A 24945-nucleotide genomic window follows, 5' to 3' on the forward strand; every position below is an offset into this window, starting at 1 on the left:
AAGTTAAGGTATGGAAACTATGGTGGGTTAGGAAGACTGCTGATATAAATGGATGACTATTTATACCCGGTTTTGGTTAGGAATGTGCTGACTATGAAAGACTAGGGAGATTCTGGAAGTTGGAAGTCCACCCATCTTCAAGCTTCCAAGGTTGAGAAACACTGGTTTCAGGACATAGAGAAGATCAATATTTTGCTGTGTGTGGGCAGACATGTTTCTATTTCATGCCAAACGAAATCAATCCTATCATAACAGCACTTGGAAAAGAGACACTCCATCATCCCTTTACCTTTTTTCTAAATTTGTCACCTCAGTGTGGCATTGTAGACACTGTAGTAAGAAAGACAAAAGTATATGAGACTGTTATCTAGGCAGAAGGGACTGAAATATTTTTTTAAGTCCAGAGCAATTAAATGTCAGATGGAAGAGGCAGAATGTGGCTCTCTGTCTTCTCTGAATCTATTTCTGCCCAGGGTCTTCTCATATCTTTCTTTAGTTCACATTATTTTAACTTGGGAGATGCCCAATGGAATGTTTGAGCCTAGGGAACTCCAAGGAGAGGCCATAAAGTCAGACATTCTTATTTCTGGCAACAGCAGATGTTTTCCCTGCTGATAGTGCTGTGCTGAAGATGAATAGCAGCAAAACTGGAGGAGAAAACTCACCACTTCTCTTGCCTATAACCAGTGGCACACTCACACCAGTCATGGCAACCGTACGAGGCAATGATTTGGAGGCAGGGCAAGAATTAGCAAGGGAGATAACAAATACTAGGTGAGGATTGCCTCATGGAGAGAAGGCACGAATAGCACTTGTATATCAGAGAAAGGCCAATAGTTATTTTAACTCAAGAGCCTGAACTGACTCAAGGCAATATTCTAGGGGCTAATTATATTACAGTTGCCAACTCATCCACTCCAACAATGGGGCTGAGGCAGGATATTTACAAAAAAATCCATCACTGCAAGATCCTTTGACGGCTAGCCTGTGCTGCCACCTGGTGGCTATTAGCTTAAACACCAGACAAGTCAACTCTGTTAGGGCTAGGCCATGGTGAGATACGGCACCTGTTTCCCAAAGATACACCAACATTATTGACATTAAAATTGTTATGACTGATTAAATGTTCAGATTTACTTTGATAATATTGGGTGAAATGTTCAACTTAGTTCTTCCATGGAAAAATGTTCTCATTTTTCATATTCGTACAAACCTTGGAGTTGTACCACAGCTACAACTCTTTCTTGTGTGTGTGGATGGTGCAGTGTTAGTTATATTCACACAAGCATGGAAAAATATGAATCGACAATACAGGATGAAATTATAGTGAAATGAAAATCACTAGTAAGGGGTGTCTGTTGGTTTGTCAAATGGGTTTTTTATATCATGCTTCTACACAATTTTGGTTCTTTAGGTATCTGTAGAACATAAATCAAATTGTTTCCAGTCTTCACAAGGGCCCAGCTTCCCCACAGCAACACATAGACAGGAAGCCCACACCACTAGTATAGGTCTCCTGCATGAGCAGGGGGTTGGACTAAATGACCTCCAAGATCCCTTCCAACTCTGTTACTGTTACTTTCTAGAAAGATTCACCACCCCAGAATCTTGGCAGGATTCATCCATATGGGGATTTAAGTGATATCAAAAGTGCATCAGCCAATTGAATTCCCACATTAGCACCAGGCTGAGTAGCCAAGCCAGTTTCCTTCAGCTTCACTAAGTAAAATTATAACAAAACATCTATTTTGCATTGGAGATGCCAGAGTTCCTTGAAACTTGAGAGTGGCCCAGTTTCTTGTTGACTAAAATTCTCACCACCCCATGTTTCCCAGTTCCTCAGCTCTCTTCCCAATCCCTGGAGCTGGTTATCTTTTTATTAGAGTTTAGGGTAGGCCCCGGCCATTTGCCCTGCGCAGAAAGAAAGCCAGCAAGGACAGGAGATGGGAGCAATGGGGTGTGTGTATGAGTATTGGCTACCCATTCCTTGTTCAGCTGGAGGAACTTTGCTTTGAGGCAACCGGGTTGCTTTGTAAAATTGAATCTAATAGGTTGGGAATGTAAACTGTGGTGTGTAAAATGCCTTCGGTTATTTCCTCTTGTACTAATCTTTAAACAGATTTGCAAGTAAAAGTTGGAGTATCAAATTTGGGAGAGTGCCAGATTGGAAATGACTGAAGCAATTATATCAACATGGTCTGTTTTGTCTTGAAAGAAAAATACAACCCAAAATAATAGACGTAGCGAAAAGAAGGGTTAGGGTGCATTGATCTAGACCAGGGGTGTCACTTGTGATGACATGTTGTTGTCATGTGATGTATCGCAACTTTCCCCCCTTCGTTAAATGGAGGTGGGCGTGGCCAGCGTGTGACACATCCGGGCTGCGAGTTTGACACCCCTGACCTAGACAATGTCTCCTGCTGTATAGTTCACCTATCAAATGTATGAAATAGCTATTCAGCAACCAGTGTCCAATATGATTTTTAAAAATTATATCCATTTATTTTTAGTGGAAAAAAAACCTCTTTAGTTGATATTTACCAATACAAACTGGAAAAAAATGCCTAATAATATTCCAAAATTATTCCTAGTTATTATCAAGTCAAGTATTTGATTATAACATGTAGATGGAAAGATACTAAAGCATGGATACACATTTAATAAGACTTCAAACTGTACGGATTGCATGAAAGAGGGAAATGTTGCATACACCCTAGTTTCCTGGTTACCCAGGAATCTATATTGCAATACTATCCCCATATAGATTGTTAGGTAGCTGATTTGTCACCAGAGTAAATATGAACATTTTTTTTAGAAAAAATAATTTGAATGGATAATTTTACCTATAGCCACAGTGTACTGTACTTGGCTTCTCTTAAGTCCTCAATTTTACCTATACCCATTCTTCTTCCACAAGGGGCTTCATCAGTAGGTAAGAATAGAATAGAATAGAATAGAATAGAATAGAATAGAATAGAATAGAATAGAATAGAATAGAATAGAATAGAATTCTTTATTGGCCCAAGTGTGATTGGACACACAAGGAATTTGTCTTTGGTGCATATGCTCTCAGTGTACATAAAAAGACAAGATACACTCCTCAAGAATCACAAGGCACAATACCCAGTGACAGTCATACGGTACAATAAGCAATCAAATCATACTAGGAAACAATCAGTATCAATATAAATCACAAGGATATAAGCAACAAGTTACAGTCATGCAGTCACAAACGGGAGGAGATGGGCAACAGGAACGATGAGAAGACCAATAGTAATAGTAATGCAGCCTTAGTGAATAGTTTGACAGTGTTGAAGGAATTATTTGTTTAGAAGGGTGATGGCATTTGGGAAAAAACTGTTCTTGTGTCTAGTTGTTCTGTTGTGCAGTGCTCTATAACGTCGTTTTGAGGGTAGGAGTTGAAACAATTTATGTCCAGGATGTGAGGGGTCTGTAAATATTTTCACAGCCCTCTTTTTGACTCGTGCAGTATACAGGCCCTCAATGGAAGGCAGGTTGGTAGCAATTGTTTTTTCTGCAGTTCTAATTATCCTCTGTGCCTGTCTTGTTGGGTTGCAGATCCAAACCAGACAGTTTTAGAGGTGCAGATGACAGACTCAATAATTCCTCTGTAGAACTGTATCAGCAGCTCTTTGGGCAGTTTGAGCTTCCTGAGTTGGCGCAGAAAGAACATTCTTTGCTGTGCTTTTTTTATGACGTTTTTGATGTTAGGTGTCCATTTTAGGTCTTGAGATATGATAGAACCTAGAAATTTGAAGGTCTCTACTGTTCATACTGTGTTGTCTTGTATTGTAAGAGGTGGCAGTATGGGAGGGTTTCTTAGGCAGCTGCTTCCTGCCTAATCATTCAGATAACTCCTTCACACAGAAACAAACAAGAGTTTCCACCAAGTACAAACTCAACAGAAGCCAGAGGTAATATCAGCTTTTGGTCTAAGGCAGTGTTTTTCAACCTTGGAAGCTTGAAGATGGGTGGACTTCAACTCCCAGAATCCCCCAGCCAGCAGCGCTGGCTGGGGGATTCTGGGAGTTGAAGTCCACCCATCTTCAAGCTACCAAGGTTGAGAAACACTGGTCTAAGGTATCCTATATGTCATATACAGTAGATGTAAAAAGCCTGTACACCCTTGTTAAAATGCCACATTTCTGAGGTAAAAAAAAATCACACCAAGAGAAATCACTTCAGAATTTTTTCACTTTTAATATAAGATATAAGCTGTACAATTCAACTGAAAAAACACACTGAAATCTTTTAGAGGGAAAAAATAACAATAAAAACATACAATAACATGGTTGCATAAGTGTTATGATGAAATTATCCTCATCAGATGATTGGTGCTGATCGATCATTGGTCACGGTTGGACGCAGCTTGACAGTGGCAAATGGGTTGGTACCTCTAAATGGATGAAAACGAAATGAAATGAGTTCAATCACTGGAACAGAAGATAATGTCACATCTTCAAGTTGTCAAGTTTGAAAAATGTTGTACTAAAGTGTAAGGAATATATCAATGACCCAGTCCTCCTGGACATCCCTTTGGCATTTATAGCCAGCTGGCTGTGAAATGCTAATAACTGTTCAATGTTTTCCTGATGCATATTTAGAATAAAATAACAGAGTTGAAAGGGACCTGGGAGGTCTTCTAGTCCAACCCCCTGCTCAAGTAGGACCTTATGCTATTTCAGAGAAATGTTGTCTTGAAAACCTCCAGTGATGGAGCCCCCATAACTTCTGAAGGCAAGCCATTCCACTGATTAATTGTTCTCACTAATAGGAAATTTATCCTTATTTCTAGATTGTATCTCTCTTTGTTAAGCTTCCATCTGCTACCCCCTCTTCTTTGTGGCAGCCTCTCAAATATTGGAACATTGCTATCAGGTCAACCATCTCTCTTTTTAACAGCCCAAAGTTCTTAGATTAGAGAATGATCTAACAGCAACTGAGCAAGTCTCAAGCCATACAATAAATGACAATTGTTTAGAAAACAGATGGAAGTGATTCTGGTTATTTAAAAAGAAAAACCTCACAACATAAAATTATAGCACACATATACAAAACAACGGTACATTTGATCTTGCGTATTCTTTCAAGGGAGTGCAAAACATGAGATATAAATATTTTACAATGCAATCCTATAGCCATGGTACAGTACCCTTCATCCAGCAGCTTCCAAGAGAGTGAACAAATATAATAATCATGCCAAGAGGTATTAATATCATGAGCAAAACTGCAGTCTTAATAGGACAGAAGATAAAAATATACAGCAGGCTAAGGCATTTAACCTGATTTAAAGAAACTCACTTTTTAAAAAAAAGCCTTAATCCAATCCAAAAAAATTGAAAGTGTGGCTAGGACACTTATGTTTAAGGAGGGTGATTCCTAAATGAAATATGAGGCTAATTGTTTTGTTGTGTAGGAAGAAATATCCTTCTGGGTTCTGCTCCAAGTGGGGAAAAAGACACTGGAAACATGGAGATTGCTTGGAAAGATGGTTTAATGGTGGACAGGATCACATGGTTTGAGTTCCTGAACAGAAAAGAAAGGGCAGATACAGCGAATCCTCGGGTTTTTATGCTCTCTCTGGCTTTGAATTTCCTGGGGCCCCGAAAGAGTATCCTGATTGGTTGTCAGACTCCCAGGGGATTGGGGGTCTTAGCTAGGCTTGCTGGCTGATGTAATCTTCCCAGGTGCCATGTGGTGAGTTTCTGTCCTAGATGGGTCCCATTGTTTTGCAGATTATGGTCCTTTGACAAAGGATTGAGTTTCTGCCTCTGGCCCATTAACAAAGGTGTGGGGGGGAGGAGGCAGGAAGCTGCTTTGTCTTTAAAGCATGTTTCTCCATTTCTCATCCAGAGAAATATAATATTCTGCCTTTTTAATATTTCCTAAAATATTCCATTCTTCTAGGAAAGGGGTGGGTGCTAACTTCCTACAGTTGCAGGGCACTTGCATTTTAGAAGGAATTTGATCTGATCTGATCTTCAGTGGAACAGGATGATACAGGGAGAGGGGTTCCATGAAGGAATTGGATCTTATGGAAAGTTAATAGTGACATGTTGATAGTGTTATAAGGCTGGGACAGAGCTAGCTCACTCATTAGGTAGGTTAAAGCAGCTATTTCAATCAGGAGAATATAGATGCTTGCAGCTACCAATGAGCTAGACAGCCACAAGGTGGCAGCAGAGAATCACAGAAAAATGTAGGCTTCCTTCTAATAGCCATCCAGTTTTTAGCACACCAGAGCAGGCGACCCTTACTTAAAAGACACAATTTTATTTATTCTTAATAAAATTTCGTTGCTAGATGAAGGGAGAAAGACATGTAGGAATTTTAATTTTTAATTTTATCTTTTGCCTTTGCACATATACTCAACCTCTCCATTTTGTTTCCTGTTTTTGAAACAAGCCAATATATTAAACTGACTTTAATTATCTAAATAAACAATGATTTAGAACGATCTAAATCCTGGTTTACTTCAAAGTGATTGCATTTGCAATAGTATGAAGGCAGAAGTTTTAGCCATCATCAAACAGAGATTAAAAAGTGTATTTAGAAAGATGGTTTTTTTTTGTTATTTCTTGAGTCTTAATAAATGACTCAAGAAAAAATGGATAGCATTGATTCCAGCTCAAATTTAGAGAGAATGTACCTGGGGAAAAGCTCTGGAGGGTGATCCCATCTTGCTGGCTTCTGCAATAAATCAGATGTTATTTATAAATGTTAAAGCTTGGAGGAAATCCCCTTATAAATATTCAGAAGAGAAAAAAAGCATGAACACAGCAAATGCATACACAAATACACGCATATGACTCCAGAACTGCTTTTCTAGGAGGCCAGTCTATTTTTGGTTCAAGGGATCCACAATATGACTCTGTCCCTGGTGTGATTTAATCACACACTTTGCTCAGGCCATCTTCATTCCCAGCTGTCTGGCAAATGAACACCCCACCTCTGCTTCCTTTCACAGTATGCATGTACGGGTAGTTCAGAGGTACATCCCTAGCCCACCTAAGCCCCAGCTGTAGGACCATGATATGACCTTTCTCAAGTAGAAAGGTGACCTTTCTCATCTTTGGAAAGATGTAGAGCATTTTTTAAAGGAAGGAAGAACCTGGTCTTTAAACTTTCTAAGGCTGCTTTTACACCATCGTGACTTGCATTCCTCAATCAGTGAAAAACAGTTTTGAAGATTATTCTCAGTTTTCTACAGGTCCTGCTATCCTAAGAACAAGAAGCAGTGAATCACAATCCTGCCCCAAGCAGCTGGAGGTTCTAGAGGAATAACATGTCCCCCACACGATAGAAGAAGGAAATAAAATGAATTACTTGGCCACACATACCCCTGCCCGAACCATGTTCTTGTGTACATCATGTGCAAAAATGATGTACACAACAAAAAACCCAACTATTCTTACAAGGGTGATACAAGGTCATAATGGACCCTTTTGTTGTGGTCTGCCAGCAGCCTGCGGAGCTGGCTGCAGAGTCGGATAGTGAGGAGGCTGTGGAGGAACATGGGCCAGTCCTGGAGTCTGGGGAAGGCCCAGACAAGGGCTCTGCATCGAAGGCAGAGAGGGGGCCAGGGCCAGCTGGGAGTGATGCGCGGACTCCAGAGCCTCCAGAGTCGGACAACAGAGAGGCAGAGGAACAGGAGGAGCCTGTTCCTAGTGCGCACATGCGCAGAGCTGCCAGAAGACAAGAACAGTTAAAACAAAAGGGACGACTTGGGAGTAAGGCCTGGAGATGATTTGCCCCTCCCATAAGGCTTAAAAGAGGAGCAAAGGCACCTGGGGACTTTGCAGGAAGGCGTTGTTAATTCTGTTCCCAGTCGACATCTCTGTTTGATTCTGGACTCCATGAGGCTTTGCCAAGTAGGTCTTTGGCAGAGTGTCAAGGGAGATAAAGGTTGGTGATTATCCCAAAGGACTTCTCCTGAAAGACTTTTTGCAACTAATTGGGACTCAGCTGTGAATGAACGTAATTCACAGCTGTTGCAATAAAAGAGGTTTTTGGGACTACTCGTGTGTTTTAATGACTCAGGAAGCCTAGGTCACAACATCTTTCTCCTTGAAAGACGTGTGGACAGGAAGATGGGACACAGTAAAGCAGGGATTTCTGGACTGTGTGCAAACTTCGCATGGGCTCAGTATTTTTAAAATGACGGATTAAATTAAGGATGGTTTCACATACAATACAGGTGAGCCAGAAATATTGGCTTTTCGTGTGGAGAGATTTGGTTATGTGAGCAACTTCCTTCTTGTTTCACTTTGTTGAAATGCATATGCACACTTCAAAAAACACTCACTACACCCGAGGATATGTTCACATGAACAGCACTGGATACTTTGGTAATGGCTATTCCAATGTGTGCACTGAAGATTTTGAGCTTATTTCAACTTTATACGATATACATAATGTGTGTAGTGTAATACTTTTTGTGCTTTAGTATATTATGGACCATTCCAGGAGAATGAGTGGTTTTAATCAGATTGCTCCTTCTTGGGTGACTGCTCTCCAAGTTCTTACAGCTGCCGTGTTTTCCAGCTTTGCTGTTGGCATGTCTTTTAATAGATATATCCTGGCTGGATAAAGAAATATAAATCCTCTTTTCAGAACTTGCAGAGTTTTAAAATGTATTTGCTTTGATGTTTGATGTGATGAGCAGGAAAGATGACTTTTTTTCATTTTTCAGAAATAAGCACTTCTCTATGGAGTGTTCACATATGTTAAGATGGAAACAGAAAACCCAGTTGTGTTCCTCCCCATCATACATGTTAGGTGAAGTATCCGAAGAAATCACAGAATTCTTTTACTGAGCAGATAAACGTATTTGTGGGGTCAAATTGCACGTGAGTCTAAATGCATCACTTCAGAGCCACGGATCAGTGTTGAATTCTAAACAGCAGGTGTGAAGGATAACACAGCCCATGACGGGTGAGGCATGGCCTACCTTATGATCCCAAGAAAAATTACCTACAGAAGCACTTGCAAGTCCTGAGAAAAGCACTCAATGTGGGCAATGCAAACTCCTCTTTTAAAGGAAAAAGTGAGTTTCCAGGCTTTGAGGAGCCCAGGATGCATTTTAAGATCACATCCTAGGTCAGGGGTCTCCAACCTTGGCAACTTTAAGTGGTGGCTGGGGAATTCTGGAAGTTGAAGTCCTCCAGGCTTAAAGTTGCCAAGGTTGGAGACCCCTATCCTAGGTGGAGTGGAGTTGCCCATTTACAAACTAGCCATCACTGGGATCAGTCATAAACTGTTTTCCCGAAGGAAAGGCACTGAGGATGCTTCCTGTCAATATCTCAGTGTTTCTCGACTTTGGCAACCTTAAGATGTATGGACTCCAATTCCCAGAATTCTCCAGCCAGCATGCTGGCTGGGGAATTCTGGAAGTTGAAGTCCCCACATCTTCAAGCTGCCAAAGTTGAGAAATATTACTCGAGACCACCAACAAACTTTCTACTCTCTGTGGCTTCCAGAAACAATGGAGTGTAAAATAGGTAATTCAAATGCTGCTTTCCTCACATCAGAATTAAAGAACATTGAAGCACATTTTTTAAACCCTTCATGTGAACACAGCCTGATTCTCAATCCACAGCAAACAACAACACTGTTTTTCATTTCTGGAGGTGGGGACCACCATAATACTAGCATTCTTTTATAAATTAAACCCCTTTGGAAGAGGTACTCTAAAGTGCCCAACCCAGAAAGAAAGCCAAGGAAGGCATCTCCCCAGCTGGCCCATTCCCATCACCATCATCCCAGTCCATGTTCACCACTCAAGGGTCCTACTGTTAGCAGAAAGAGCTGCTGCCCCGGAGCCACCAAAAATCAGGCTGGGATGTCATGGAGAAGAGGAGAGAACTGAAGGGACCCTAAGAAGGGAAAGAGAAGTGACTGAGACTCTCCTGATGGGGCAGAAGAGCAGAGGACCAAAATTGATATGGGTGAGGGGGAACTGGAGAGAAGCAAAGAAGGATGGGTTGTTATGTTTCTACACAAAAAAAGGAAGGAGAATGACAGCTCCAAAAAAGATTGAAAACTTCCTCATAGTAGGGACTGTAAATTAATACATCAAGAGGAATTAGAGAAGTTGTGGGAGGTTATGGCGAGACTATGACAGAATTCACTGGGTATGAAAAGGGAAATTCCTTAACCATTTGGGGTCAAACTAGGTGCCTTGATAGTACAGGGGTTTAGTGCACCCTGTAATTAACACAGCTGCCTGCAATTTCTGCTGGTTCGAATCTCTCCAAGGCTCAAGGTTGACTCAGCCTTCCATCCTTTCTAAGGTAGGTGAAATGAGGACCCAGTTTGTGGGGCAATAAGCTGACTTTGTATAAAACATACAAAAGAATGAAGGCTATTGCTTAACGCATTGTAAGCCGCCCTGAGTCTCCGGAGAAGGGCGGCATATAAATCAAATTTAAAAAACAAAACAAAAAAAACAACTAACATACAAAATTTGTCCCTTTAAGGGAGCAACTTTAAGGAAGCAATTTTCACTTTCGGCCACAGCAAGGAGTAACTAATGCACTCTGCCTTCCTATCTCATGCAGTCCTTCTACATCTTGTGGGAAGAGTATGTGGGGATCTTCTCCCTGCAGGTACTAATTGTGTTTTCAATAAATGCTCATGTTTATTGTCTTCAGTGCAATGGGCATTTTATGCAGTGGGTCCAATAAAGAGTTCATATTAAAGTATTATTTTAAGGCAGTTGCTCTCTTAGGCTCAATAGATGGGGTTCACAATCTAATTGGCTATCATATATCCCATAGCAGTATCCCTCCCAAGCCTGATATTCAGTTTAATTGCAGGTATGCAACTGAGGATATGATGTAACACTGCTTTACAACCTTTGGGATATGATCAAGCATAACTTGCTGTGCCCTCAAACTCTGGAAGTACCTTATTCTGAACTGGATGCTTATGTTACTGCCCCACTTTCACTCCAGGGCAGACTGGCATGCCACATACAGTAGATTTAGTAACTCTACTAAATGTGCAACTACATCCTTTGATACATGGCCTAATTCTACTTGTGCATCTCTAATCTCTAATAAGAAACATCTAACATCTCTAATAAGAAAACTAATATGGGATGATCAGGAGATGTTAGGTCTACCTTATCCACCAGCTTCTTCCTATAGGAGAGCACAAGGAAGGGCCAGTAAAAACATTTCCCATAATAAGTTGTTTGTCCCCGGGGGTGGGGGGAATGTTCTTGGTCACAGAGTCTGCCCTACTCAGCCTCATAATCAACATCAAGCTACCTGCAGAGCTGTTTGCTGCTGGAGGGAGAAGTAAACAATAGGAGGCTAATTTTTACAATATAAAGTAATATTTTACAATATAAACTCGCACATATGTGCTAGTCATTCCCGACTCTAGGGGGCGGTGCTCATCTCCATTTCAAAGCCGAAGAGCCAGCACTGTCTGAAGACGTCTCCGTGGTCATGTGGCCGGCATGACTAAATGCCAAAGGCGCACAGAACGCTGTTACCTTCCCACCAAAGGTGGTCCCTATATTTCTACTTGCATTTTTTACATGCTTTCAAACTGCTAGGTTGGCAGAAGCTGGGACAAATAGTGGGAGCTCACCCTGTTACGTGGCACTAGGGATGCGAACTGCTGAACTGCCGACCATCCGATCGACAAGCTCAGCATCTTAGCCACTGAGCCACCATGTCCTTTTTACAACCACTATAGTGCAATTTTTACAATATAATGGTTGCCAAAAAATGCCTACTCCTACTTAGACCAATTCAAAAATATTGCCCAGATTGTGTTTGCTTTCCACACTTTTGTGCTCTAATTAATTAATTAATCTAATTAATGTGGGTGACCATATAATTGTCCTTATTTACAATGCAGCTGCGGCTAGATTGGTTCTAGCACATTTTCAATAAACATAGGAAATCGTATGATCTGAACACAAGCCAACTCTTCTACTGTACTAAACAATGTAAGAAAGATCTTTATAGAATAAGCTTCTCCAACCTGGTGTTGGGGCCCAAACTACCAGAATTTCCAACCAGGATGCATTCCTAACCCCTTTGGAAGGCAATGTTGAGGATGTCTGCTGCAAACCATCATCCATCCAAATTTACTGATCTGTCATTAAATCGGAAAAGATCTTCAAATACTACTCATTAATATACAACTTTACCTTGGAACCCGTGCTGGGAGTTGCAGCGTTAGATATGCTGTTTGGAAGAGTGCCTGCTCCCACCGAAGATGGAGAAGAAAGTGGAGACTGAGGCCTACTGGATTTCTGCCAATAATTATCTGGCGCTGAAGCAGTAGACTGACCTAGAAGATTGTCCACACTACGACTGCTCCTCAGGGGGAAACCTCTAAGCAAGAAAGGAGAAAAAAGTTGACAGGGAAATAAGTAAATATACCATTTTATATGGTCTTAACCGCCAAACGTCCTGGCATTTCCCTCATTCCCTTGCTGTATCATCACAAAAATTTTGTACAAGTTTATATGCAGTAATTTGCAATTGGAAATCGTTTTAGGACCGAGGAGAGATTTGAACCTGAACATTCCCAGTACGGTATTAAGTTATGGTTCCATAATACTCTATGCTGGTCAAACACTTTCCAGTTTACCCTCTTTCCCACACTACACTTTAGCCAAGATTTGAAGCTTACTGCCTTGTCTCATTCTGGAGTGAATGTCAGTTTGAAGTTGCACAAGCTGGCATCTGAAATGGGCTTGGTTACAAATTCCATTTTGTGTCAACTCAATACAATGGAAACTTCAGACTGAAGTAGTACAGCAATACATGAGGAGATAAGATGGCTACACATTCAAGCTCATTAGCCAAGTTTTCTTAATCTAGTGCAGGGGTTCCCAAACTTGGCAGCTTTTAAGACTTGTGGACTTCAACTCCCAGAATTCTCCAGCCAGCATAGCTGGAGAATTCTGGGAGTTGAAGTCCACAAGTCTTAAAGCTGCCAAGTTTGAAGACCTCTGATCTAGTGTGCCTCCTAAACTTCACCACATACACAATTCAGGTTTGGAGTACTCTACCTGGGGATTGACTCCTCCAAAGACTTTACAAAAGCTTCAGGAAACCAGCCACTCCTGAAATCAAAGGCACAAGGAGTCATTTTGATGTGGAACCAGGAAAAAAAATTGGACATAAATTTAGATTTAATTAAAATTTAATTACAAGAATAAAATATATATTCTTCTTTATGTCTTATACAATGCTGAAATAGCAAATCTATACCTGTTTACCTGTATGATTTTTTTAAAGCAAAATTTTGATTTTGGGCTTTTCTTGACAGAGGGCAAGAGGGATAACTTTTGAGCATAGCTTCTGAAATTTTTTAATGATATAAAGTTCCAGATTTTTTGAAAATATAATTTCAGTCACCATTGTTTTACATACAAAAATGCTAATTGTTTTAATAAAGCAGAATAACAGAGTTGGAAGGGACTTAGAGATCTCCTAGTCCAACCCCCTGCTGAAGCAGGAAATCCTATAAAATTTCAGACAAATGGTTGTCCAATCTCTTCTTAAAACTTTTTGGAGCTTCCCCAGCTTCTGGAGGCAAGTCGTTCCACTGATTAATTGTTCTAAATGTTAGGAAATTTCTCCTTAGTTCTAGGTTGGTTCTCTCCTTGATTAGTTTCCATCCATTGCTTCTTAACCTGCCTAAAGGTGCCTTGAAGACTAGATTGAACCCCTCTTCTTTGTGGCAGATCCTTAGATATTGGGATACTGCTATCGTATCACCCCTGATCCTTCTATTCATTAAGGAACAAATAAAATAAAATAAAATAAAATAAAATAGTATTATATTTAATAATTTCAGACTTCTGTCCCATTACCAATTATTGCATTATGAGAAGATCTGGGAGCTGCATCCAAGTTTACCAGGCCCACCATCTGCCATCCAACCCCATTTGACAGAAATAAATCTGATGAGACTTACATTGATGTGCCTTCCAACTTGCCATACAGCCAGCCATTTTGAGCTTCTGGTAGGAGGACAGTAACCACATCTCCAATGCCAAATGGCAAAAGAGTCTGGTTTGAACCCGTGACATGAGGCACAATTGCTTGTACTTTGAACAGATGGCTGCTGTTGCCCTCTTTACTGCCAGCCTCTACTCTCCGTGCTGCTTGTTCTCCAAAGGAGTTGGAGCGAGAAAGACCAGAAGCAGAGCCTGTGACATATGAGAGACCAAAACTCTTCATGAACTTACACTGCTGTTCCAAAAGAGACCCAAACTCCATAATGATTGGTTCATAAGAGGTGCCACCTGAGCAGAGGTAGGTTTCAGCAGGTTCTGACCAGTTCTGGAGAACCGGTAGTAAAAATTCTGACTAGCCCCACCCCCATCTATTCTCTGCCTCCCAAATCCCAGCTGATTGGGAGGAAATGGGGATTTTGCAGTAACCTTCCCCTGGATTGGAGAGGGAATGGAGATTTTACAGTATCCTTCCCCTGGAGTGGGGTGGGAATGGAGATTTTACAGTATCCTTCCTCTGCCACGCCCACCAAGCCATGCCATGCTCACTAAGCCACACTCACAGAACCAGTAGTAAAAAATTTGAAACCCATCACTGCACCTGAGCCAAAACTGTTTGGTATCTGTCTTCCTTACTTTCTCCCCCAGAAGTTAAATGAGTTCCATTTCTGTTAATATCCAGGACATTCTCAAGACTTGGTTATGCCAACAGACTTGGGGATCCCAGAGAATCAGGGAAGATGACTTCCCTATTGTGAATGATATGTAGTTGCTATACTTACTTTCTCTCTTTGTGGTTTTTATTTTATTTTATTTTTTAAAAAAAAATAATTGTCCATAATTTTATAATGATTATTTTTATGATTTATTTTATATTGTAGCTTTATTTGATTATTGTGTGCCACCCAGAGTCATCTAGTGAGATGGGCAGCTACTGTATATTAATTTGTTTAATAAGTACAATTCATTTGTCATAATTGCTTTCATTATATTCATTTTTATGTAATCCCAAATTGCTTTATTTGATCCTCGCAATAATGCTTTAAGGTAATTTAAATCCCGACAGACTGGTTGAAATAAATACAAATGTCCATATTTCACTCACAACAAGCATCTCTACCAAATGTGTTTTAGCAGAGATTCTCAATCTCGTAATCCCTACATTATCCCTGTAAAATTTTACCGAGTGAAGGAGTTCTTGGTGTTGTTTTCCTTTTTGTTTCTGGCTGAGAGGATGGCACCATCTGTAGAGGCTCTTGGGAGAAGCTCTGTCCTGCCATAATTGGACCAAAATCGCTTGGAAGCCTCTGGAGCTATACCAAAAGAAGGACAGCAAGAGTGAATCCTTCCAGAAAAGGTTTCAAGAAAGCAAGTTCCATTGCAGTGATTGAGATATTCTTACACCAAAAATTGCCATATCTTCTGTTGGTCCAGACTAGGAGGTTTAGGCCCACTATTTCCTTTATGTTCTTCAATTATTTTAAAGATATTTAATTATAATTTAAAATTAAGTTATTGTTAACTGGTTTAATTAATATGTAATTTAAATTAAATTATGCACATACATCTCAATTAGTGCTGGAAAAATAAATTCCCTAATTATTTTAAACAATTCTACAGCTTAGACAAATACCAAGAAAGAAACTCAAAATGCAGAGTCATATATAGCAAGCAAGGTTTAGAAAGGGGACCAATGAGAAAACTGGATATGAACATTATTATATCTTTCAGTACAGAAAATTCATAATTCTACTAGGATATGGCTAAATCTAGTACAGTATCACCAAGTGACAAACTACAAAACGATTTTGTTCACCCCTTTATTGCTACGGAAACAGTTGCTACTTGGTTTGTCTAAGTATCATCTAAGTAAAATGAGCTTATACAGTATAAACTTATGATTTAATAATGACCACAGTTATGTGTGCAAATAGATTCTATAATCCACTTGCATGTCTAAAAAGCTACATTTATAAATTATATGTATTTAGGCAAGAACCAAGAAGCCCAGGAGCATCAACAGCATTTCTTTGTGTGCATTATGTATCTCTCTCCCTACTATATCCCAATGAAAGAAACTATAAATGAACATTAAAATGTGTATGTGATTAGAGCAATATGCATATAATTTTTGCCTAATTAGCTTCTTTATATTTCTGTCTCACTGTCTGCAACAATCTGTATAGTTAACAAAAAAAAAAAAATACTGAAAAACAGGAAAACCCTAATTTCTCACCACCTCCACCCCATTTGCTTTGTATCTAATATCCTACAAAAATAATTTAGTGTTAGTAGAGTTCAGTTTTTCAGATGCTGCAGAATTACCATGCACTCCTACAGTATTATTTTTAACCATTTTTGGTTGAGGCTGAGAAAAGCAATAATCTAAGAAAAGAACCTACAATTAGATATAGATACTTCAGGGGAGCATAAATAAAGTTTTAAAGCTGGCTCCCTCCTTGCTGGATAAGAGATGCATCCATAGCCCCCTCCCTCTGGGGACCTTAGTTCTTTAGACACCTGACATACTGCTCCCCTTGAATCAACTCTCAGGCAACTTATACTTTCAGGAAGAAAGGAACACAAATTCTGAATATCTACACCAACCATAACTTCACTTATCATGCTTTTCCTAAACCATCTTTTCTATTTTCTATATATATGAAACATTCAAAGCATTTAGTGAACATTTGGCTACTAGGTTTGTCTTCTTTCAACAACTTTTTAAAATATGCTAATTGCATATACTGTAAATTGCTAAAATTGCATATACTGTAATATCGTGAAGATTTTGATGGCTATAACCTACTTTTTAAGTCCGATCAATGCATGTCTCCAAATGCAAAAGAGCTATGCAATTCAGTTAATCTTTAAAGATTATGATTCCTCGGCACTTCCACCACATGTGAGTGTGCATACTTTCAGTATCCAAAGGCCCCTGATTTCTGACTGGGTTCAGCATCTCTTCCACTTCATAAGTCATGTTTCTCTCAATCCCAGCCAAGCTTGGCAATAAGGCTTCAAGTAGCATTGAAAGTTGCCATGCAACTTTTGCAGGCATTGATGAACGTTTGCATTAGGAAATGAAGCAGATATAATTTCCCAAAGCAATCTGCCCAACTGCACTCACAAAATGCATAAACACAGAAATGTGAGGATAAATTCAGAGATTTATCTGAAGACAGATGAATGCTTGAAACTCTTTTTGCCTTTCCTTAAGCTTTGGGTTGTCTTTTTGTTATTTATCATTTCACAGAAAGTGGGGAGAACAGTGACAAGCATCGTATTTGAAAGATAAAGAATGGGGACTGGTTGGCTGATTCCCCCATAGTTGCTCTGTCTTCTAGTACTAAATTGAACTGAATATGAATTGGGTGAAGGTGCTGTCTGTGAACTGCAGTCATGCTGGCACATGGATTAAAAAAAGGCCCAGGTGCCTCTGAACTGCAGAATTGGAGTGAAAGTTGATGCACAAAAAGTTGAGATATAGAATGTCGGGAATCCATATTGATATAGTGGTGGAGACTCGTCTCCACTCCTTGCTAATTCTAGCCTAAAAGTCATTCATTTGAAGCTTCCTCCCTTCCTGGAGCTTCTGCGTTACTCCACTTTCTCTTACATTTTCAAGGTGAGTAGGAGTGAGGTGGCCAGAGGGGTGTCTCTGGCTGGGTGTGGAGTTAAGCACATTTTGCACAGGATTGTGAGAAGCCTCCAATTCCTCTTTCCACAGTGGTGCCTTGTTCAGGATGAGGGTCCGAGCCTTCAAAAGCAAATTAATTAAAACATTAGTTCATCTGAAGAAAGGTAAGAGAAAGGAGCCATCAGTTGCACAGTTTTAGCAGGGCTAATAAAAAGAGATTTCATCTTGAATATTATTGTAAAAAGCTGTAGAAGACATAAAATATTCCAAAATATTTTACTAAAAGAACGCATTTGAAATGCCCTCTGGTTCCCTTAAAGTATGCAGAGGTTCTCCTGGAAGGAGTAGGGTGCGATTAAAAGGTTGAGGGTTAAGGGTTAATTGCATGGTTATGGTCCTCTTGATTTTTTGATCCGCCTGCAGACTCCTTTTGAAGTGCTCCAGTCTTGGGCAGATATAAATGCTCTCAAACAGAGCCTTGGTAGTACAGTGGTTTAATGCATCCTGTAATTAACTCAGCTGCCTGCAATTTCTGCAGGTTCGAATCTTACCAGGCTCAAGGTTGACTCAGCCTTCCATCCTTTCTAAGGTAGGTTAAATGAGGACCCAGTTAGTGGGGGCAATAAGCTGACTTTGTATAAATATACAAAAGTATGAAGGCTATTGCTTAACGCATTGTAAGCCGCCCTGAGTCTCCGGAGAAGGGCAGCATATAAATCAAATTTTTAAAAAAATGTAAAAATAAATAATATCAGACAATCAATAATGTTAACCTTGTGGTTTGTAGGCATCTTTATTTTGCACAATCAGCATTTTTCCTTCTTTTCCTTTCAATTCATTTACCAGGATTCAAAAATGTTGAGGTTACACATATTGAAACTCAACAATTCTGGTGCGGCACAAGCACTTGCCATCACAAAAAGGGGATGGAATCTTTTTTTTTTTTTAATTAAAAAACTGCACTATTTGGTCACTGGGTTCTCCTTCAGTTTTTAAATCTCAAGCCATTTCACCCTTTCCTGATCCATTTCAAAGAGAACTAGAAGGTCAGCATCATTTAAATATATGGGCTTGGGGTTCTGTCTTGTTAAGATGTCATCGTATCTTCATTCATGGTATAAACATTCCATGATTGTATTTAACTTGTGGAGGCTGACAGAGAGAAGTAAACAGCTTATATTAAGATCCTTGTTCCTACTCTCTTCACACCAGAAACTATCATATCCAGGACCTTTTAAAATAAAAATAAAGGTATCTTACATAAAAACCAAACTATGCCAATGCACACATTTATCTCCATCTCTTCCCCATGTTACATTTGCCTCCCCTGCTCCTCACTTTGGTGTAGAACTGGAAAAGAGTATTGGACAATAACTGGTGCTTCTCAGCCAAGAAGCGATAGCGGCGTTTCTCCTCCAGCTCAGCAGCCTGTTGGCTTTCACTGACGAAAACTTGCAGCTCACTACGCAAGTGAATCATGTTGTCCTGGAGTTAAGGAAAGAGAGAGGGGGTGGGGAGAAAAAAAATCCCTGTCAACCACGTTCTCCAATGGGGAAGGTCATTTCAAGATCCCAGGTATTGTTGAGTTTTTAGAGTTGACTGAGCCTACACAGCAGTCATTGAATCATTGCAGTGCAAGGTCCATTCCCTTTTGAGATACTTTCTCAACCCCCGTCCCTCCTTTGGACTCAGATTTCATTTATCGGATCACTGTCTAGGTCACAGCTCTTCCTCCTGCCTCCCAAGGTTATTCTCACAGTCCATTACATTGCCTGATGTTTGCTTCATAGGGAATACTTTAGGATTACGGCATAGTAACTTCCATGGTGAGTGTGTCCAAACTCAAGATGATGACTATGAATAACACACCTACAAAAGTGATAATACGTTTGAGGTTGCCATCTTGATTTTTTTAAAACTCTCCTTTGGATCTCCTGGTAGGAATTATGCATGACCCATCTTTGTGGGAAATTGGAGACAGATTTAGACATGTCCTAGCATCCTACTATTTCTCAAAACAACTCAAGGCAACTAACACGATCCTTTATTTTTATTTTTTATTTTGAAAAAGAAGAACCCTCAGGAAACAAATTTAGTTTTTAAAAAATCACTAAAGTTGCCTATAAGGATACATCCATCCAGGGCACTGTATGGATGTGGGGATCTAAACCATCTCTCCATTGTAATTCAATATTCTGGAATTACTCCACTGTTTGTTAAGCATTTAGTTTGGCATAGCTGGATCCTCAACTCTAGTCTTCCTCCACTTCTCACCAGATCCAGCCAGCCTGCTTCCTACCTTCAGCTCCCAGACATTCTTATCTCGATGACTCTTCATTCTCTGCAGGTCCGTCATGGATTTATCTATACTGGCTAATCTATGCCGGTATTCCTTCTCATATCGTTGGCGACTATCCTACAAGTGAAATGTTTAAAATAGATAAAATATTTACTCTGAACTCAGGAAAAAAATCAACAAGTTAGTATAAATATGGTAGAGTTACAAAGGCTATAGGTATGGCTGGTTAGATTTCCTGGCCATCTAACATCAAGTACCAGCCATTATGTACACAGCTGTTTGGTTCATGAACAATAAATTGTTTGCTCAGCCAAGCCCAGTCATTAGTATACTGTACATAGCAACTTGTAAAAGACAATAATAATTCAAAGGACACAACAGCTACAGTGGTGGTTCAGAGAATAAGAGAAAGTTAAGAAGAAGAAGGCAAAGGATCCATCTGACTCTTACGTTAATAAACTGTACATCCAGCTTGGTGTTTTTTTCCATGTGCTGCAACAAATCTACACGGAAGGTCTCTGCCTATTCAAAAAAGAAGGCATTGTCAGAAATCATGTCTTGCTCATTATACCTGGGCATTAAATGGGGATGAGACCATCATTCAGTAGTAGAGGACATACTTTATTTATTGTATCAGGCATCTCCAGCTCCCTAATTAGAGTCATGTAGCAAGCATCTTTTGCCTAATATTAATCAAGGCATAAAACAGCAGCAACCAAAGAACCACATTTGCAATTATGATCAAATAGCATATGTAGGGCACTGAAAATCAATTGTTGACTAATGCTGCCTACAAAAATCAGCAGTGTTGCATGTGAATGTTCTGGATTTTTTGAGCAATCATCTCTCAAATTGCCTGCAGCTTCCCTGGCTTCCTGTTTTCCAGTTAAATTCCAAGGAAAGGTATGGGGGAAGGGCGATTCTCATGGGCCTTTTCCAGTAATAGTGCTGCTGTTACAACTCTATTGTTAGTTTTTTTTCTTCACTTGGAAAAATATGGAGAAATCATTCACTCAATTTTTCGTTTCGGGAGAGTATGTTGACTTGCAAGGAAGTGTCTAAATTAGAGATACTATCTTGCATAAAAAAGAAATGTTTCCCCTGTCCAATTCTAGTGCTCATCTATGTTTCTTAGCGTTGTCCGTGATCATGTGGCCAGCATGACTAAATGCTGATGTGCATGGAACACTGTTCCTTTCTCATTGTAGTGGTACCTATTTACCTACTTGCATCTGCATGCTTTCAAACTGTTAGGTGGGCAGGACCTGATGCAACAATGGGAGCTTACCTTATCACATGGTGCTTAGGACTCAAACTGCCAACTTTTTGGTTGACAAGCCCAGCATCTTAATCTTGCCACCACTACCTAGCATAGAGTAATGTAAAACTGTATACTGTGACCAAAACATATCAAACCTAACTATTAGCAGGAAAAATACATTACTAGGGCTGGTAACCCAGGTGATACCTCTATCTTACCAAAGTAGCAACATGTACACAAAATTATCTGCTACAATGTACTACCTGTCAATGACTACTTCAGCTTCAACCGCAATAATACACAAGTACACAATAGATACAAACTCAATGTAAACCGCTCCAAACTCGATTGCAGAAAATACAACTTCAGCAACAGAATGGTCAATGCCTGGAATGCACTACCTGACTCTGTTGTTACATCCTCAAACCCCATAACTTTAACTTTAAACTATCTACTGTTGACCTCACCCCATTCCTAAGAGGTCTGTAAAGGGCGTGCATAAGCGCACCAGCGTGCCTTCCATCCCTGCCCTACTGTCCCCATTTTCTCGTTCCTGTATTCATATCCATGTTTATACTTATTCCTGTTATCTCGTACATGTTTGACAAACTAACTAACTAACTAACTAACTAACTAACTAACTAACTAAACTAGTTAGTTAACTAACTAACTAACTAACTGAATGAATGAATGAATGAATGAATGAATGAATGAATGAATGAATGAATGTGAAAACCTTGTGTGACCAGTGCCATAATGGTGGACCACTGTCTTTGGGCTCACCTAATGATGACCAAAACATACGAAACTTAAACTGTAAAAGAAGTAAATGCTAAACAGCATGTAGCAAGATGTACTCAGCAGCTGAGCTTCTTGTTCTGCGAGATTCCCCCTCTCGCAGGATTGGCCCTCCACTCTATCGAGGGCCTACATCAATGACGGGTTTTGGAACCCCAAGAGGTGGCATGCGGCGAAGAGGGGGCTGAGGGTTTTTTAAAAATTGTCGTTAGCTAATCTTTTAAGGGGTTTGTGGGGGAGGGTTGTTTGGCGAAGGAGAGGATGGGTGATTTGTTTGGGGGGGGGCAGGCCCAGCACAGGGTTGCATTAGGGGAGGTGCGGAGTGGGGAGTTGAGGGGGTTAGTGTTGGTATGGAGGAGGGTGATTCCATCAGGACTGTGGGTGGGAGGGACAGATATGGTGGGAGCAGGGGGCCACATCATCTTGTGGGGACATGCGCCCGCTGTCTCCAAGGGGTGACGTGCTCCGGCCCCCAATGCTCACCTCGTTCCCTGGGTTGCCCAGAGTCTCAGAGCCCCGGTCTTAGGCTGATGCTGTGCAATGCCAGGTCCACAAAGCCCCCCTCATCTGTGAGCTGATTCAGGAGGGGGGAGCAGACCTGGCGGGTATTACAGAGACCTGGTTGGGCCAGAAAGGGGGGGTCCCCCTTGTTGAGATGTGCCCACCGGGTTTCTGCGCATTTCATCAGCCGAGGGCCCAGGGTAGGGGTGGGGGAGTGGCGGTTATTGTAAAGGAAGGCCTCAATCCTAGGGAGGCCACTGTACCTCAGATAGCCGGATGTGAGTCTCTCCTTGTGAAGTGGGGCCATGGGATGCAGGTGGGCTTGCTGATTGCGTACCTGGCTCCCTGCTGTGTGGCAGCGGCCCTGCCCAAGCTCCTCAACGTTATAGCCGGGGTGGCGGTTGATATCCCCAGGCTTTTGGTCATAGGGGATTTCAACCTGCTGTCCATCGGTGAAATGTCTGAGGTCGCTCGGGAGTTCATGGCTTCCATGACAGCCATGGACCTGACCCAGTTAATTCATGGCCCTACTCACACAGGAGGACACACTCTGGACTTGGTTTTTGTCTCTGGTCAGTGGTTGAATGGCCTAGATACAGGGGATATAGTCATCGAACCCTTGTCATGGTCAGACCATTCTCTCCTTAGACTTGACTTCCTGACCACTACACCCCACCTCAGGGAGGCGGAACCGACTAGGTGGTTCCGCCCCAGGCGCCTGATGGATCCTGATAGGTTCCAAATGGAGCTTGGGCCATTCCCTGAGACTCTGGCTCATGACTTGACGGAAGACCTGGTGGCCGCCTGGGATAGGGTGGCCGCTGGTGCTTTAGATTGGGTCGTGCCTTTGTGGCCTCTGACCCGGCGCCAAATCGGCCCAGCTCCTTGGTTCTCCGAGGAGCTGAGGGAGATGAAGCACCAGAAAAGACGCCTAGAGAGTAGTTGGAGGGCTAGTCGTTCTGGATCTGACCGAGCACTAATGAGATCTTATATCAAGACCTACTTAGTGGTGATAAAAGCGGCAAAGTGTAACTACTTTTCCGCTCTTATCGCATCAGCAGATAATTGCCCAGCTGCCCTGTTTAGGATGACCCGCTCCCTTCTCCACCTGGGAGTGCAGGAAGACCCCTTGCAAGGGCGTGCTGAGGACTTTGCGCATTATCTGCACGATAAAATCGCTCAAATTCAGGACAGCCTGGACTCTGACTGAGTGGGTTCAGGTGAGGTGTCCGAGGCGGGTCTTGAGAATGTTATCTGGGAGGAGTTTGATCCTGTGACTCCCGAGGACATGGACAGGATGCTGGGGAGGATGAACGCAACCACATGTTTATTGGACCCGTGTCCCTCCTGGCTGGTGCTGGCTACCCAGGAGGTTACACAAGGCTGGCTCCAGAGGATTATAAATGTTTCTTTGAGTGAGGGTTTCTTACCTCCCGCCTTGAAAGAGGCGGTGCTAAAGCCCCTCCTCAAATAGCCCTCTTGGATCCGGCTGTTTTGGCAAGTTACTGTCCTGTCTCCAACCTTCGCTTTGATACCATCGACCATGGTATCATGCTGCGCCGGCTGGAGAGGTTGGGAGTGGGAGGCACTGTGCTATGGTGGTTCTCCTCCTATCTCTCCGACCAGTCGCAGTCCGTGTTGGCTGGGGGCAGAGGTCGACCTCGAGGCACCTTGTTTGTGGGGTGCCGCAAGGGTTGGTCCTCTTGCCTCTCCTGTTCAACATTTATGTGAAGCTGCTGGGTGAGATCATCCGTGGATTTGGGGTGCAGTGCCATCTGTACGCTAACTTTTTTTTTTTTTATTTGATTTATATGCTGCCCTTCTCCGGAGACTCAGGGCGGCTTACAACGTGCTCAGCAATAGCCTTCATCCTTTTGTATATTTATACAAAGTCAGCTTATTGCCCCCACAACTGGATCCTCAATTTACCTACCTTAGAAAGGATGGAAGGCTGAGTCAACCTTGAGGCTTGGCGAGATTCGAACATGCAGTAATTGCAGGCAGCTGGTCTTAATAACCAGCTTCCTGCAATTACTGCAGGTTCGAATCTCATGTACTCAGCTGTACATCTCCACCCCAGACCACCCCAATGATGCCCTTGAAGTGATGTCCCGGTGCCTGGAGGCCATGCGGGTCTGGATGGGGAGGAACAGGCTCCGACTCAACCCCTCCAAGACCGAATGGCTGTGGCTGCCGGTGTCCCAATATAGCCAGCTGTTGCTATCGCTGGCTATTGGGGGCGAGTCATTGGCCCCCACGGAGAGGGTTCATAACTTGGGCGTCCTCCTGGATTCACTGCTGTCTTTAGAAGAGCATATGACAGCTGTGGCCAGGGGGGCTTTTTATCAGGTTTGCCTGATATGCCAGTTGCGTCCCTTTCTGGATCGGGACTCCTTATGCACGGTCACTCACGCCCTCGTCACCTCTCGCCTGGA

The 24945-nt window shown here is 41.6% G+C and overlaps 1 protein-coding gene across 1 annotated transcript in view; it reads right to left on the reverse strand.

Annotated features, from left to right (window-relative positions):
• Positions 1-4204: 4204 nt before the first annotated feature.
• Positions 4205-24945, reverse strand: part of BAIAP2L2 (BAR/IMD domain containing adaptor protein 2 like 2) — a 30334-nt gene continuing 9593 nt past the window's right edge. The window contains exons 5-14 of the mRNA XM_034403279.2: positions 20401-20472; positions 19951-20067; positions 18990-19136; positions 17631-17771; positions 15195-15324; positions 13972-14206; positions 13061-13114; positions 12191-12377; positions 6671-6711; positions 4205-4417 (exon numbers count right to left, since the gene is read on the reverse strand). Coding sequence (XP_034259170.2) covers positions 4345-4417; positions 6671-6711; positions 12191-12377; positions 13061-13114; positions 13972-14206; positions 15195-15324; positions 17631-17771; positions 18990-19136; positions 19951-20067; positions 20401-20472 — 1197 coding nt within the window. The 3' untranslated portion in view covers positions 4205-4344. The remainder of the gene's footprint in view (positions 4418-6670; positions 6712-12190; positions 12378-13060; positions 13115-13971; positions 14207-15194; positions 15325-17630; positions 17772-18989; positions 19137-19950; positions 20068-20400; positions 20473-24945) is intronic.

Source organism: Pantherophis guttatus, chromosome 7 (assembly GCF_059756535.1).
Source record: "Pantherophis guttatus breed Tessera chromosome 7, ASM5975653v1, whole genome shotgun sequence".
NCBI lineage: Eukaryota > Metazoa > Chordata > Lepidosauria > Squamata > Colubridae > Pantherophis > Pantherophis guttatus.